This window comes from Artibeus jamaicensis, unplaced genomic scaffold, assembly GCF_021234435.1.
Source record: "Artibeus jamaicensis isolate MK-2021 breed Jamaican fruit bat unplaced genomic scaffold, CSHL_Jam_final scaffold_1964, whole genome shotgun sequence".
Lineage (NCBI taxonomy): Eukaryota > Metazoa > Chordata > Mammalia > Chiroptera > Phyllostomidae > Artibeus > Artibeus jamaicensis.
The window spans coordinates 32,309,004-32,324,639 of NW_026522030.1; the positions used below are offsets into that span (position 1 = coordinate 32,309,004).

General features: G+C 40.6%; 1 protein-coding gene across 1 annotated transcript; it reads left to right on the plus strand.

Annotated features, from left to right (window-relative positions):
* Nucleotides 1-1,652: 1,652 nt before the first annotated feature.
* Nucleotides 1,653-12,139, plus strand: RFK (riboflavin kinase). Its single transcript, XM_037140507.2, has 4 exons — nucleotides 1,653-2,100; nucleotides 2,937-3,088; nucleotides 7,518-7,620; nucleotides 8,939-12,139. Exons 1-4 carry the CDS (start codon nucleotides 2,019-2,021, stop codon nucleotides 9,067-9,069), a joined length of 468 nt encoding a protein of 155 aa, XP_036996402.1. The 5' UTR covers nucleotides 1,653-2,018; the 3' UTR covers nucleotides 9,070-12,139.
* The last annotated feature ends 3,497 nt before the right edge of the window (nucleotides 12,140-15,636 follow it).

Sequence of the window (15,636 nt, forward strand, 5' to 3'; positions counted from 1 at the left end):
TAAAGAGTTCAGCCTTATTTAGTAGACTTAAGTGATGAAAGCTGTAACTAGAGTTAGATCACGGTGGCACACCCAAGGCCCTCGAACTGAATCCAGCCCTCCACTGTTTCTACCTGGCTGGCAGCAGCTCCTCCTAGAGCTCTCACTTAACTGTTAAGGAGTAGTTACATTTATACAGTCCTAAGGTTACATTCCGCCCTTTGAAGGCAACCCTGAGTGTGATGTGACCCCAGTGAATATGAGTTTGACATCCCTGAGTTAGATAGAGTTTACCATTAATTGATAGGCTTAAGTGACTAATGTATGTGGAAAGCTGTTATTCCAAAATTGTGTAGCTTTTGAATGAAGACTTCTTTCCTTTATCAACAAATCTTTGCCTTCAGAAATTTGCCTACAGGGTGGTGGAGGGCAACAGACCCCACTTGCTGTTCCATGTCAGGTGGGCGGATGCTCACTTATTTTGTAATGTATAATCACTGGGGTGTACACCTGAAACTGTTATAATAATGTATGTCAACTGTAATTGAAAATTAAAAATGATTAAAAAAATTTAACAACATGTATGTCTTCTGCATACAGAGGAGCAACTCAGGAACACTAAGTAACTCATCAAAATAGTGGACACCATCACCTTAAATGCCATCTTCAGCTAAAGGCAAAAGATGTTGGGTTTGGGGAGTTAGTCATGGGAAGTTACCCAAAAAAGCACAGTTAACAAGAGGGAGGATCTTGATGCAGAGTTCTTCATTATTAACAGTAGATGTCCTCCTCTCCCTGGTAGTGATGGAAATACCATTCCAAAGGGAGATTTCCCTTACAAATGTGAATGTCCTTTATAAAGGGGAACTTATACTTGGTTTTCAGAGCTTCTCCCACATTTGCTGTTTATGTTAACCAACCTAAATAATCCGTATCCCCGAGAGGCATGTTTTGGGTGGCAAACTCTGCTCCCCTTCAATAAAGAAAGGTAGGAGAGAACAACTAAAACTTTTCTCAAAACCAAGACAGGAGGACGCCCTTGTGATTGACTCCCTTGTATACCTTGTGAGCTCTACTTCCGGAGGTAATATTTACACTTCCAAGGGTCAGAAGGCGCATGAACTTGCATCGCAGTGGAAATCAGGCCTTTCATTCGGTTTACGAAGTTCTCAAGAACGCTCACCGCCTAGGGAGGGAGGGTGGGGAGGGGCCTGCGTCTTTCCTAGGGTAGGGGGGTGGGTAATCACATCATCGCAACCTTCTGCTGGTCACGGACTAGGGCTTCTGCTGTGCTCTGACTGCACACTGTGGTCAAATGGACAATCACTTCCCGCAGGCAGTCAGGAAAAGCCTATATGAAGGAGTGATGTCTGAGCTGGAATTTTGGAACTTTAATAAATGTTTAAGAGCGGAACGGGAGGTGAATGACCAACAATCTAGTGGTTGCCAAGGACCGAAAGGTATCTATTTGGCATCAGGATCCTTCTGAAAACGATGAAGGCAGAATAAACACTACGACATCCCCAGGCTGAAATACAGGTTCCTCGCCTTGGTTCAAATCGCCTGGGCCGGTAAAAACCAAAGAAGCGGTGGACCGGGTAGGAGTGGGACCCCGCGGAGGGCGCGGCCATGCTGGGGGCGGGGCTACGGAAGCCGAACTAGCTCCGGGTCATTGGCAGAGGAAGTGTGCGCAGGTCGGAGTATTTCCGAGGGCTGGGGCTGATTCCACTGCAGTACGTCCTCACCGCGATCCGCGCCCGCAATCGCATTCTTTTCCACGCTTGTCCCTGCCACCGTCGCTCTCGAAGCAGAGACATATCCTCCGAGTTGCCAGGCAGCTTCTGTTGGGTCAGCAGCGTGAGGGGGATAGATCCTGCGTGGCGCCCGCGCCTCCCGGGCCGTTGTACTCCCGCCCGGCCCGCCGGCCGAGCTCCTGCCCGTGTCCCCCGGCTGGTCCGGGGGGTCTGGGCACCACCTCCACGACGGCTTTGCTGGACCTGCGGCCTGGCCCTCAGCCCGACCCCCAAGCGGACGGCGTCATGAAGCATCTCCCGTATTTCTGCCGCGGCCAAGTGGTGAGGGGTTTTGGCCGTGGCTCCAAGCAACTGGGTATCCCCACAGGTGAGCTGGAGGGTGCGGAGCCCTTGAGGCCGGGCCACGTGGGCGGTAGACGTCATCTGGGGCTTAGGATGGGGGGTCGGACAGGGTCTTTGGGCTGAGGACAGTGGCGACACCCTCTCCTCTGCCTCTCCCTGCTCATTTGAGGCGGAGGACCTTTGATGAGGTCGAGGGATCAGGTCCTGGCCGGTAGTTTTGAGTTTTCTGGGGAGCTGCCTTGAGGGCAGGAAGCTGGAGCTTTTTGCGGTCCCACTTTGCCGCCTCTCTATCCAGGTGTGGTAGAGCTGCCAAGCATGGCATGAGCCTTGCCCATTACAAAACAATGTGAGCAGATTGGCTGAACTTTCATGCCAACTGTAGGTTTGTTTTTTAAATCTGTTATTAGATTGTGTCCAAGTTAGCACACAGGCAGTTGAATGAGAACCAGATATCTTTTTTGATCTGCCTACATTATTAGTTTTAGTAGCCTGGACTTGAAGGTAAGCGTGATTCATTTTTTAAAATATAGTCAGGGTTGCCCCCAGACCTAGTTTGGAGACTAGTTATGTGTATTTCCAAAATTTGAATCTTGCTGAGTGATTCCAAAAGACCAGGTCTAAAAATTCCAGCTGTTCCTGTATTTGTCATCTTCTACCTGGAGAGTGTGATCTGGTTCCTTGTTCCTAACTTAATAACAAAAAGAGGAGAAATTCGACTCAGAATATGAAATGGTGGAATTGGTAATCATAGGCAAAGTCCTAGCAATCTTGTGAGCTTAATTATTTAGACCAGCTTTGCATGCTATTTTTATGAGTACTGTGATACCCTTAACATTCAGAATATGTACTTCTGTTTTTAAGCTAACTTTCCTGAACAAGTAGTAGACAGTCTTCCAGCCGACATATCCACTGGCATTTATTATGGATGGGCCAGTGTTGGAAGTGGAGATGTCCATAAGATGGTGGTGAGCATAGGATGGAACCCATACTACAAAAACACAAAAAAGTCCATGGTAAGAATACATTTCACTCTGTAACTAAAAATGGGATGATGATTTAGAGTAATATGCAGCATTAGATGTGCATATAGTGGAATGGACTATATCAGTGCTAAGCACAACATAGTCTAAATTCTAGAATTTTGGGCAGCATATTTGAAGGATTTAAAAGTGAAGTATTAAGTTACTATTTGAATGGAATAACTACATGTTTGGATCTAAAGTGAATCTCTTTTAAGTGTGTAGTTGAATCATCTGTTTTTAATCATTCTGCCTTTTGATTGGAGAGTTTGACCCATTTACATTTAAACTGACTACTGATGAGGGAGTTATCCTATTTTGCCATTTGTTTTTTATATGCCTTATAGCTTTCTTGTCCATCATTTTCTCCATTACTGCTTCTGTGTTTAGTTGACTTTTTTGTAGTGACATTTTGATTCCCTTCTGATTTCCTTTTGGGTATTTTCTATAGATATTCTTTGTGGTTACTATGGGGATTCCATTTAACATCCCGAAGTTATATAAGTCTAATTTGAATTTAGTCTAACTTTGATAGCATACACAAACTCTTCTTTTTTTTTTGCAACTCCTCACCTGAGGAGATATACATACACACAGAGGGAGGAAAGAAATTACATTTTTATATTCTATGTGCCCAAGAACATAAATTAATAATTTTTATGTATTTATTTTTAAAATCTTGTAGAAAACAAAAAGTAGAGGTGCAAACAAATTACAATAATATTAATTTTATAACTTCCCATATACTTACCTTTGCTGGAGATAAAAAGTGCTCGAAGAGTATGTTTCATAAAATTCAGCTTGCCAAAGTTTATGTAGTTCATTCACCCTTTAATGACTTTGCTCCCTGTTAGCATAGAACTGCTTATTATGTGAATGGTGCTTTCTGATAACATGGCAAGGTGATTTCCCCCCTCTTTTAAACCACCTTGAGGTGTACTTTCTGCTCTTCTCATAGGACACACATAGCTGATGTGCTTAATCTGCTAAATGCAGCCAGATCTTTTGATTAGCTCAAGTGTGTGGCAGAAACAGTTACAGTTCATCTAAATTTCATCCTCTTTGAAGAGTTTATAGAAGAGAAATACATCACAGTTGAGAAATCACAGGGCTAATACAGGCATAAGCAATAGAATTGGCCCCAAACTACTTAACATTGTGCTCAACATTTTTCTTATGTTTGAGTGTTAGGGATGTGAAAAATATTTGTTGGCATAAATAAAGAAAAGAACTGATGAAAGAACACAACATTTGTTTTTCTAGTAGAATGAGGGAGAAAACAAAGGGAGGGAAGGCTACTTTGACTAATTTTTCTTTATTAGCTACTCAAGTAACAGAACTGTTACTACAAAGCCAGTTAAGGAACGCCTTGAAAGTACTTTCATAGTTAGGAGATTCTCAGTTTTCCCTTGGGAGGAGGTTCATAAATTTCAGAAGTTTGCTTTTTTCTTCTTTGCCAATAGTAGACATATATGATGCACCTCTTCAAAACTTTTTCTATTTTTTAAAGGCTCTATTTATTTATTTATTGTAGAGAGAGGGGAAGGGAGGGAGAAAGAGAAGGAAAATCACACACACATCAGTGTGTGGTTGCCTCTCACATGCCCCTACTGGGGACCTGGCCTGCAACCCAGGCAGGTGCCCTGCCTGGGACTTGAGCCAGCCACCCTTTGGTTCTCAGGCCAGTGCTCAGTCCACTGAACCACACTAGTCAGGGCCAAGACATTTTCTTCTTAAAAAAATTGGATTGACTATCTCAGTGACTTGAGTTCTTAATATACTCTATCTAGATCCAGTGATCCAGTTCCTTTGTTGGGACTATTTATAAATTGCAAATATCTTTTATGTTGTATTGCTTTTAAGAAATCTTTGCTTCTTCCAGAATCATAAAGATATTTGTAGATCCCCCCCCCCCCAAGGCTTAATTATCTTGCTTTTCTCAAAAATCAAACGGATTTTTGAGTATGATATGAGGTTAGGGTCAAATTTTTTTCTTGTATGAGTATTGGCCCAGCCCTTTATTATATTTTGTTTTATTTTTTAAAAAGATTTTATGTATTTGTCTTTAGAGGAAAGGGAGGGAGAGAGGGAGAGAAACATGATCAGTTGCTTCTTGCACTCCCCAAAATGGGGACCTGGCTCACAACCCAGGCATGTGCCCTGACCAGCAACCTTTCGGTTTGTGGGACAGTGTCCAATGCGCTGAGCCACACCAGTCAGGGCCCAGCCCATTTATTGAAAATACTATCCTTCCTGACAGCATTGCAGGGTCAACTTGGTCTTAAATCAAGTGACTTTATCAGTGTGAGTCCAAAATAGGCTCATACATTAAATTGGCCTATCTCCTAGTTTATCCTTAGGCTGTTGCCACATTGTCTTAATGTCTGTAGCTCTATAATAGGTCTTAATATCTGATCAGATAAATTCTCCAGTTTTGTTTTCAAGATTTCTTGGATAATTTTGGCCTTTGACATTTCAATATGAATTTTAGAATCACTTGTCAGTTTCTGTCATTTAAAAAAAACCTAAGATTTTGATTGGCATAACATTGAATCTGTACATCAATTTAGGGAAAGTAGACATTTTTACCATTCCTCTGTTATATTTTGTAATAGTGTCAAGGTCTTACATATTAGTTCCTTTTATTCAAAATTTTACTGAAAAGAAAGACTGAAAGTCACATTTATTGGTTCATAGTATTGGGTAGATCAGAAAGTCTACATGATTTTTTCCATAAAACAAAAGGCACATATTTTATTTTCACCAATAACTTTATTGATTTGGATATTTTGAGTATGTTGGCTATCTCCCATGTGGTAGAACATTGACAGTTTTCAATTAATGTCTCGATTTGATCTCTATCAACTTCAACTTGTCTAACCAACCATGGAACATTGTCCAGTGAGAAATCTCCAGCATGAAACTTTGCAAACCACCTTTGGCAAGTTTGATCAGTCACAGCACCTTCTCTATAAACTGCACAAATCTTTTTTTGCATTTCAGTTGTGTTTTTACCTTTCTTGAAATAATAAAGCATAATACGCTGAAAGTGTTGCTGTTTTCTTCATCTTTAATATTAAAATAGCTACACAAAAATTCAGCAATTTGGATAAATTTTAATGCAGGCTGATGTGACAGCTGTCACAGTACAATCTAACAAAATTTTTTTCAATGAAGTTCAAGGCAACTTAGTGCTACTAGAGCCATCTTACGAAAAAAAAAAAAAAAACCCAAACTTTTTGGCCAACCCAATAAAAAGGAGTGGGGCACCTTATGTCTTCTAAGTCAAACCCCTCAATTACAGACAAAGCTGAGCTCCAGAGAGGTTAAGCTATGCCTTTAGCCAAATGTGCAACTTGAGACTTTTGATTCTTAATTTATTATTCTTACTAAGGTATTTTCCTTCTCCTAAACACTTGGAATTGAACATAGAACATAAGTTCAAGTCTTCTATAAATGATTTCATTATCTAACAAAACCGAAGCTTTGATAATAGCTTTAAGAAAAGTTCTATTTTTTAAAATTTTTTATTTTGAGAGAGAGAGGAAAGGGGCAAAGAGGGAGAGAGAAAAAGAAAGGGAAAGAGAAAGAAAAGAGAAACATTAATTTGTTGTTCCACTTATTTATGCATTCATTAGTGATTCTGGTATGTGCCCTGACGGGGGGATTGAACCAGAAACCTTGGCATATCAGGACGATGCTCCAAACAACTGAGCTACCTGGCCAAGGCCTAAAAAGTTAAAAGGAAACAATTCTATCCATGTTTCCTTTTAAATTAAGTCAGTGTTCCTTTTTTTAATGGGCTTCATAAAGTCCATAAATTCCATTAAGTGTATATAGAGTGAACTTCCTGTGCTTGGTAAGAAAGAATTACTCCGATTTTCATGTTTGATTTCTTGAACTCAGGTTTCCTCTTCATAGGCGCCTACTAAAATTCTGACTTTTCCAAGGTGTCTTTTACCTGCCCACGGTCACATCACTCCCAGATCAGGAGCCAGTTTGGGGTGTTCTGCCCCACATCGGCCTTCAGCTTCGTCCAACCCTCAAAAGTTTCTCTAACTGGAGTGTGTCAGGGACACTCGGATCCTGATTAACTTTAGAACTAGCTCTGTTAGTGGTGACATCTCTTAATATTTCAACTATTCCCTTTTTGTTGTCTTTGCTCAGTTTTTCTGCCTTGCTAAGACTTACTTTGCTGTATGTTGGTTTTTTCTGTAAACAGTCAATCATACCAGGTTTGTGGTGTAACATCTACATTAATCAGTAATGTTTATATGTAAGGTCAGGGACAGGAGCAGTGGAAGAATTCAGGAAAAACTGCATTTAGATTTTAATGAGGGTTGCCTCATTTATGTGTGTATTTCAAATTTTAGGTATTCTGCAGTCTGATGGTAATTTTCTCTTAAACATTTCTTGACTGTAGGAAACTCATATCATACATACCTTCAAAGAGGACTTCTATGGGGAAATCCTCAATGTTGCCATTGTTGGCTACCTCAGACCAGAAAAGAACTTTGATTCTCTAGGTAAGTTCTTAGATTATCTTAAGTATTACTGTAGCTACTTCTGCTTCTACTAGTAACAGCCGTAGCAGTACAGATCATTCTTGAGCAAATTAAATGTGTGCCAGGCATTGCTTTGAGTGCCTTAAATGAATAACTCATTCCATCCCCACAATAACCGTATGAGGAATTATTCTGCTCATTTTGCAGATGAGGAGATTGGCACAGAGAGGTTACATGATTTACCCAGGGTCATGTAGTAAGCGATGGACCACAGATTCAAACCCAGCAGCAGGCTGGCTGCCTCTCCAACAGCGTGCAGTTCAAATCTTTATTTCCTTTTCATGTTTTAAGGAACAAGTAAGAATTAATAAGCTATAATTGTAGCAGACCCTGTCCAGCAGAGTCCGCCTGCTGTGGCTTACAAGAATCAGTGCACAGGTGACAACAATCCTGTGTGGAAAAAGGGAACAGGTACGGCTGCTCTCTTAAGGGGAGAGTGCTATGGGTGCCTTGGCCACTCCCTCAAGCCTTGCCTAGACAGGCTTTTATTGTTTTCTTTGGGTCTTACATCATAGAAAGATTTATTATCTATCACATAGAATATTATTGTCTACATAATATTGTTCTGGGAACAATCAAGGAAATAAAAATAACATGCAGAGGGGATTATTAGCTCTGTCCTTGGGAGAGCTCACACAGGCTTTGGAAATTACCTTGAAGATAAACAATACACATTTGTTGCTTTAGACCAGGGTGAGGGAGTTTTAGCAAAAGCAAGCCATAACAATCTGTACGCATTTTCTAGGCCTGATTCCCACAGGAAAAGTCGATTTGAAGGTCTGGCTCCTGCCCACCACCTTGCTTCTGTAGGTTTTCCATACAGAGCTGAGTCACATTTGCCAGACCAAGACAAACTGGTCCCCTACATATAATGAATAATGGATGCTTTGTAATGCTTGCTGTGAGAAACAATCAAAAACATTGTATCAGGGATCGTAGTGTGGTGTGATAGATTTAATTGTAGTTTTGTTTGTAAGTGTAAATGCTGAAGAGAATTAATAGTGGATATTTGTTTCTTCCATTTGGTATTTGCAATGTACCTTTTCACTGATGCCTTTCTCTAAGAAATTGCAATAAGATTAGAGACATAATTTTGTGTGCTATGGACTTTTTACTTAAATCTGTGCGAACAGATAGAACAGTTACTGGGCAGCTAACTGCTCTGCTCTGGAGACACCGCCGGCTTTGTGAAGCGTTTTTTAGGAGAGGTTGAACAAAGAAGTAGGAAAAGGTGTAGGGGTAATTTTCATCATCTTTACCTGGTTTGTTCTCTCTGCAGAGTCACTTATTTCAGCAATTCATGGTGATATTGAGGAAGCTAAGAAACGGCTAGATTTACCAGAACATTTGAAACTCAAAGAAGACAATTTTTTCCAGGTTCCTAAAAGCAAAATAATGAATGGCCACTGAGGACAAGTCATCTTCCTACTCATTCATTGTTTTCCAGGGTTTTACTGCTCATAACTTCAGTCTCATCTTGGTTAAAAATCAAACATTTTCCTACAGCTGTGAATTAGTTTAAACAGTACAATGTAATTATCGTTATGCTCTAAGTGTTCAATTAAACCCATCATGTTATAGTACTAAAAAGATTCATTTTAAAAATCAAGATTCTTTTTATGTAATGTGTTGATTAAAGTTACCACTAGAAAGGTCTTAAGTGTCTTATAAGGGAAATGAAATATATATATAGCTGTGGGTAAAGAGGCAGGTCACTAGTCTGAAACGAATACTAGTTCTCATGGTAAAATACTAGCATGTATGTGCTTGTGTAACATGTGCTGCTAACCAGACGGCTTATGAAAGTAAATGTGATAAACAGAGATTTGATAGTTTATTATAAACCTAAGGGGGGAAATTCATACTTTGTAATTTTGATATTTTGGGCATTAATATATTACTACGAACATGAAGACTTGTAAAATTTTAATGAGTCATTTTCTTTATGAGGTCAAATTGTATTGTGTGTGTGTTTTATTTTTTTACAGCTGCCTTAGTTCTAATTGGTCTAGACTCCTTCTGCCAATCAATTTTTTCTTTTGGTTTGTCTTCTAAAACATCAAAATAAGTGTTTTTTAAATTTGTAGTTTTATTTTTGTTATATAGCACTTTTCTGTTTTTAAGAGGAAACGCTCACCTTTTTTTGTGACTTTTTTCCTTTAGATAATTGCCATGTCAATTTTTTTTCCATTCAGAATATCCTGTGGCTTACAAAGGATTGCATCTATCTCTATCTACCATTCCATCCCTACATGATATGAAAAAACCCTGAAAGCTTCATCTTTAGGTTTCAGCAAAGCTTAAATGAACATATAGCAGTTCACTTTTCTCTACCAGGTTCTTAAAGAACAAAAAATACTTGTTCCCCCCCACCCCAGGGAAAGCGTTTTAAGAGCCCGTTAAACTATGGAATAGAAAGTTATTTATTTTTAGCATGAGCAAACAAACTGTTGTAGGTGTGCATGCACAATATAATTTAATGCTAAGAGTGCTTGTAGCTTGGGAGAAAAGTATAAATAATACAGTTGTAGTTAATTCTCATGCTATGCATTTTTTCTTCCTAAAAACGACGTGGTTTTTGCTCACTGGAGACTTTTGTTTATATTGGCAGGAAGTTGACATCTTTGGATACTTAGGAAATTAAGATTACAGGTTCTTTGGGCCCCTGAAACAGTACATTGTATTATTCACTTTGGTGCCAGACTTGGTTGGGGGATGGAGACAGGTGTATAAAAGGTAATTTTGTTTTTTTGGTCAGTCTGTTCCATGTATCCACGTTTCTGTTTCCTTTTTTTAATTTTATTTTTCTCCATTACCATTTAGTCCCTTATAGCCCCCTCCCCCACTGTAGTCCCCACACTATGGTCCATGTCCATGAGTCCTTCTTCCTGTTTGCTCGGTCGCTCCGCCCACTAACCACCCCTCCCACACTATCCGTCATCTACTCTTTATCTCACTAACCTCCCCTCCTACACTATTGGTCATCTGCTCTTTATCTGTATGTCTCTGTTTTGCTTGTTAGTTCAGTGTGTTCATTAGAGTCCACATGTGTGGGGCACCTTTGCTCGCAAAGTCCCCTCATCTACCACGGAAGAAAGTGAAGCTACCAAGACATGATCTGCTTGGGGAGGAGAGGTGGTCAATCCTTCAGAGGAGAAAAACGAAGAGCCCCTTCCTCAATGGCTTTTATTGGGTTGTAATACATAGGAATACAGGTGGTAAGGGTCAAACAGTAGATAACATTTCAAAGAGATCCGAGGGCTTAGTCTGAGTCAGTGTCTGTCAGGTAAGGGGGTTGCAAAAACTTTGGGAGACATACTCATTTCCTGCTCAGACCCTTATCATGTGAATGAAAGCACTCTTAGCAAAGCAGGCTCACAGGACTTTAGGAACTCTTTCTTATGCCTGATCACCCCAAATCCCACCCTAGCCAGCAAGGGGCTGCACCGCCTCCCCCATCATGGGTTTTTAGGCTTAAGTGAATTAGAGCCAGGAAGCGCTTCTCACAGACAGAAATGGGGACTCAGGCTATGTCAGAATAGCTGGGGGACGAGGGTCTATCACTCCTTTGCTGCACCCTCCCCCCAGTCCTTCCATGATGGCCTCCCAAGTGATCATGTCTGGCTTAGGTTGCCCCCACTCTGAGGGGTCTTACCCATCATTGACTAACCAAGTGTTTGGGGGGCAGGGGAGGAAGTAGAAGCAGTGCTTGCTGCCAGAGATAAGCTTTGTCTCTTTAGTGGCTCAAATTCTGGAGGTCGCTCAGCCTTAGCCATGGGGGGCAGTTACAACTCCTGAAACCAGGCAGAGTGGTTCCCAACACACATGAGTGAATTGTAGGGTATTTGTCTTTCTCTGACTGGCTTATTTCATTTAACATAATGTTCTTCAGGTCCATCCATACAGTCCCGAAGGGCAATTTACTAGAAGACAGTTTTAAAGATAATGGAAGTAACTTTTCACTAATCTGCACAGATGGAGCACTGCTTTTAACCAAAATATAAGGTATTTAGGATAACAAAGTTGATGTTGGGGAAAGAGAAACGTGGATACATTCAGTGGGATTGTTTCACTTTTTGATGTATGGATTCATGGCAAATAATGTATCTTCATTTCTTCTCTGTGAAAATACTTACAAAATGTAGTTTAATGTTAGAAATCCTAAACTTGAAGGAGGAAGCCTCAGTTATCGGTGGCTTTGTGAAGCAAGGGTTAAAACAAATGTGCTTGTTTGGATAGATTGCTGCTAGTTGTGTCCTCAGTAAGTGTGAAAGTTTTTTGATATTATGTTTTGTGAAATTGCCATCACTTTTGAAAATCATATATTGTGTGCGTTAGCAGGTAATACCACCTAGTGTTTTTTTTTTTTCATTTTAGTTTAAATACTGATGTATCATAAGAAATTGCAGTAGTGTACCATTTTCGATTGGTCTAAATGATTTCACGCTTTGAAATAAATCTTGACTAACTGATGTCATAATTTTGCTCACCTTATTCATTCAGTATACAGTTGACATTATTTTGTTTTTCAGGTATATATATAGCACAGTGCTTATGTAACAGGGCGCAGCAAGGAGGGGGGCCCCAAAATAAGAATTTGGAATGGGGTCCAGAGCTCAGGGTGTCCAGGAAATATTAAGATGTCCTCACTCCACCCCCACCCCTCCAGGTGTCAGTTGGGGGAACGGACAAATGGAGCAGGGCCATTGAGAGTTGTTTTGCATAGCAACAGTTTCGCAGCTAACCTCTGGAATGGTCACTTAACATTAAGTGACCTCTATAACCTTTAACTGGTTTCATAGATATGTTAAATAGCTGTGGCCATGCTTTGAGCCGGGGGAGAAGGGAGTGGCTTCTACCCAGGATGTAACTGGGGGCTGGTCCCCTGAGTTACTGCAGCTGCGTGAGAGCTTGGAGTTGATTGGCTCCATGCCATTGGGCCACACCTGCCCAGACTAATGATGGCAGCCCAGTAAAGCTGGGAGGGTATGGGAGTACTGGCAGATGTAACCAATTGTGGGAGGAGTCGGAAATGGGGTTGCAAAGGAGAACTGGTGGGGGGGGGCGGAGGAGGTGGTTAAACCCAGAGGCAGTAGCCATTGAAAGAGAGCCACGTGGTTTCAGCAGAGTAAGGGTACCCTCTTGGCAAGGTGAAGGAGAGAGCCATGCGGTTTTGGAAGAGTGCAGATCCCTGCAGCCAGGTGAAAGGGAAAACCACGAGGCTTTGCCACAATGGGGACCCCTGCAGCCAAGTGAAGAAGAAAGCCACATGCTTTTGGGCATAATGGGGACCCCTGCAGCTTTGGTAGAAGAGGCTCCCTCTTCTTGGGGTGCTCCCTTTGACCACATGGCCTGGGAAGCAGGAGAGACTTTGACTGGAACTGGGTACAAAGAACTCTTGCCAGTGGACCGTGAGAAGGTGCCACATGACTTTGGATTAACTCGAGATCCTGCCTGGACGGTCAGCACAGCTGAGGATACCAGAGGCCTGGAAAAACGGACGTGTGCTCTTTTCCTGATTTACGGTACCCGGAGTTGGGACAGTGGGAGAAGGGAGCACTGTGTGTGTAGGTGTATACCCTAAAGGACTTTGATATATTAATGGAGGCGTTAGGCCCGAATAGCATTAAGTAAACATTTTGTTTCCTTTTCACAAATCTCTGGCATTGAGAGATGTTTTTTCCAATTGGCAGCGGACAGATGAGCCCAGTAGCTATTAGTATACCGTCCTTGGGAGGGGCCCCTGTTGTTCTGTAGCAGTTTTTTTTGCATCCCTGGGTGGGCCAAATATTGCCCCCCCCCTTGAACCTTGGTTCGGTAACAGACATTTATGTAATTTATGAAAAGTTCCCCCCAATAATTCTAGTACCCACCTGGCACCACGCAGTCATTACAGTTATTATTGACTGTATTCCCTGTGCTGTGCTTTACATCCCTGTGACTACTTTGTAACTACTGACTTGTATTTCTTAATTCCTTTACCTTTTTCAAGTGGTTCCCTAATCCCCCTCCCATCTGGCAGCCATCAGTTTGTTCTCTATGTGTATGTCTGTTTCTATGTTATTTATTGTGTCCTTTAGGTTCTACATATAAGTGAAATTATATGGTATTTGTCTTTCTCTGTGTGACTTATTTTACTTAGCATAATAATCTCTAGGTCTATCCATGGGGTTGCAAATGGTAAGATTTCATTTGTATATATGGGCCACATCTTTATCCAATGATGAACTATTAGGTTGCTTTTGCATCTTGGCTATTGTAAATAATGCTGCATTAACGTAGGGATTCATATGTCTTTTTGCATTAGTGTTTTGGGTTTTTTCAGATGAATAACCAGAAGTGGAATTGCTGGTCATAAGGCAGTTAGTTTTGTTTTTAATTTTTAAGGAACCTCTATCATGTTGTTCATAGTGACTAGGCCAATTTACAGTCCCATCAACATTGCACAAGGGTTCCCTTTTCTCCACTCAGCAGCACTTGCTGATTTATAATACGATGGTCATTCTGATGGGTGTAAGGTGATACCTCATTGTGGTTTGATTTGCATCTCTCTGATTAGTGATGTTGAGCATCTTTTCACTTGTCTGTTGGCTATCTGTATGTCCTCTTTGGAGAAGTGTCTGTTTAGGTCCTCTGCCCATTTTTTAATTAAATTGTTTGGCTTTTTTGGTATTAAGTTGTTTGAGCTCTTTATAGATTTTGGACATTAACCCCTGATTGGCTGTATTATTGGGGAATACATTCTCCCATTCAGGGGGTTGTCTTTTCGTTTTTTTAAATCATTTTCTTTGTTGTGCAGGGACTTTTTAGTTTGGTGTAGTCCCATTGGTTTATTTCCTCTTTTGTTTCCCTTGCCCTCATTGCACCCCTTTATAAGTTACGTGATGTAATCTCTCACCTGTCCTACTTGGAGTGGGGATCATCTCTTGCTTGGTTCAGCATATCCGTACTGTGTTGGCTCCCTGCCGGTCGGTCACTTAGTAGGCAGCTGAGTAATCACAGAGAGACCACATTCATATAACTTATTACAGTATATTGTTACAATTGTTCTGTTTTATTATTAGTTGTTAATGTCTTATGGTACCTAACTTACTAATTAAATTTCATTGCCTTGAATGGGTAGCTCAGAGCAGTGTCCCAATACACCATATACAGTACTCAGACTGAGAGGCACTTAACTCAAGGGAGGTGGATATATTAGAGTGACACTTATAAATACATGAATTCACATATCAACTCTGTAATAGTCCAGTGTCTTGTATATTTGTAATCAACTTAGTTCTTAGAATGTAAACTTCTAGTATTTCATGAATACCTATGTGTGTATAGGTAGTCCTCTGTATGTAATTATACATTAGTTAGAAACAATTTATCTCTGATACTGGGATCTCACTACATCAGTGGAATTGGAGCTTCACCGGGAACCCAGAGTGTGGGACAAATAATTTTCAAAACTTCCTTGGCCCTGCCTCTTTTTAGTTTCATTTCATTTTTCAAGGCAAAAATCTATGTTGTGGATGAAACCTCTAGGGCTGAATTTTGTTATCTTTTAAGACCTAGTTAAAAATCATGGATATTAAATGATATTTTTCTCATGGAAAAATTACAAATTCTAGATCTTTTCTAATTTTTCATGAATTAGTACTTTAAAAATATAGTAAATTACTAGAAAAACAGTCACATTTGGATGCCTTGACAATGTCAAATGCTATAAAAGATTACTTTCAAGCATTCTCAGCTTCAGTGGTAGTTTGCAGGACAGTAATGGTCTATAGACCATATTTCGCGTGGCCCTGACCTCAAGACCGTAAACTTTCCCTTTGTCTGTAGCAGGGTTAACAAGGGTTGTGTATGTGAAAGACCAGATAGAGTAAGTTCTTTGGGTTTTTCCATGGTGAAAAAGGACCAGAGACACTATGTAAATAAATGGGCATAGAGCTATGTTTCAACATTTTACTGAGACAGCTGGAAAGATTT

Bases quoted from the DNA above. Each gene is read 5' to 3' on its own strand.
- RFK (XM_037140507.2), top strand. From the start codon at position 2,019: ATGAAGCATCTCCCGTATTTCTGCCGCGGCCAAGTGGTGAGGGGTTTT. The intron at 2,101-2,936 runs GTGAGCTGGAGG...TCTGTTTTTAAG, and splicing joins GCAACTGGGTATCCCCACAG to CTAACTTTCCTGAACAAGTA. The intron at 3,089-7,517 runs GTAAGAATACAT...TCTTGACTGTAG, and splicing joins AAAACACAAAAAAGTCCATG to GAAACTCATATCATACATAC.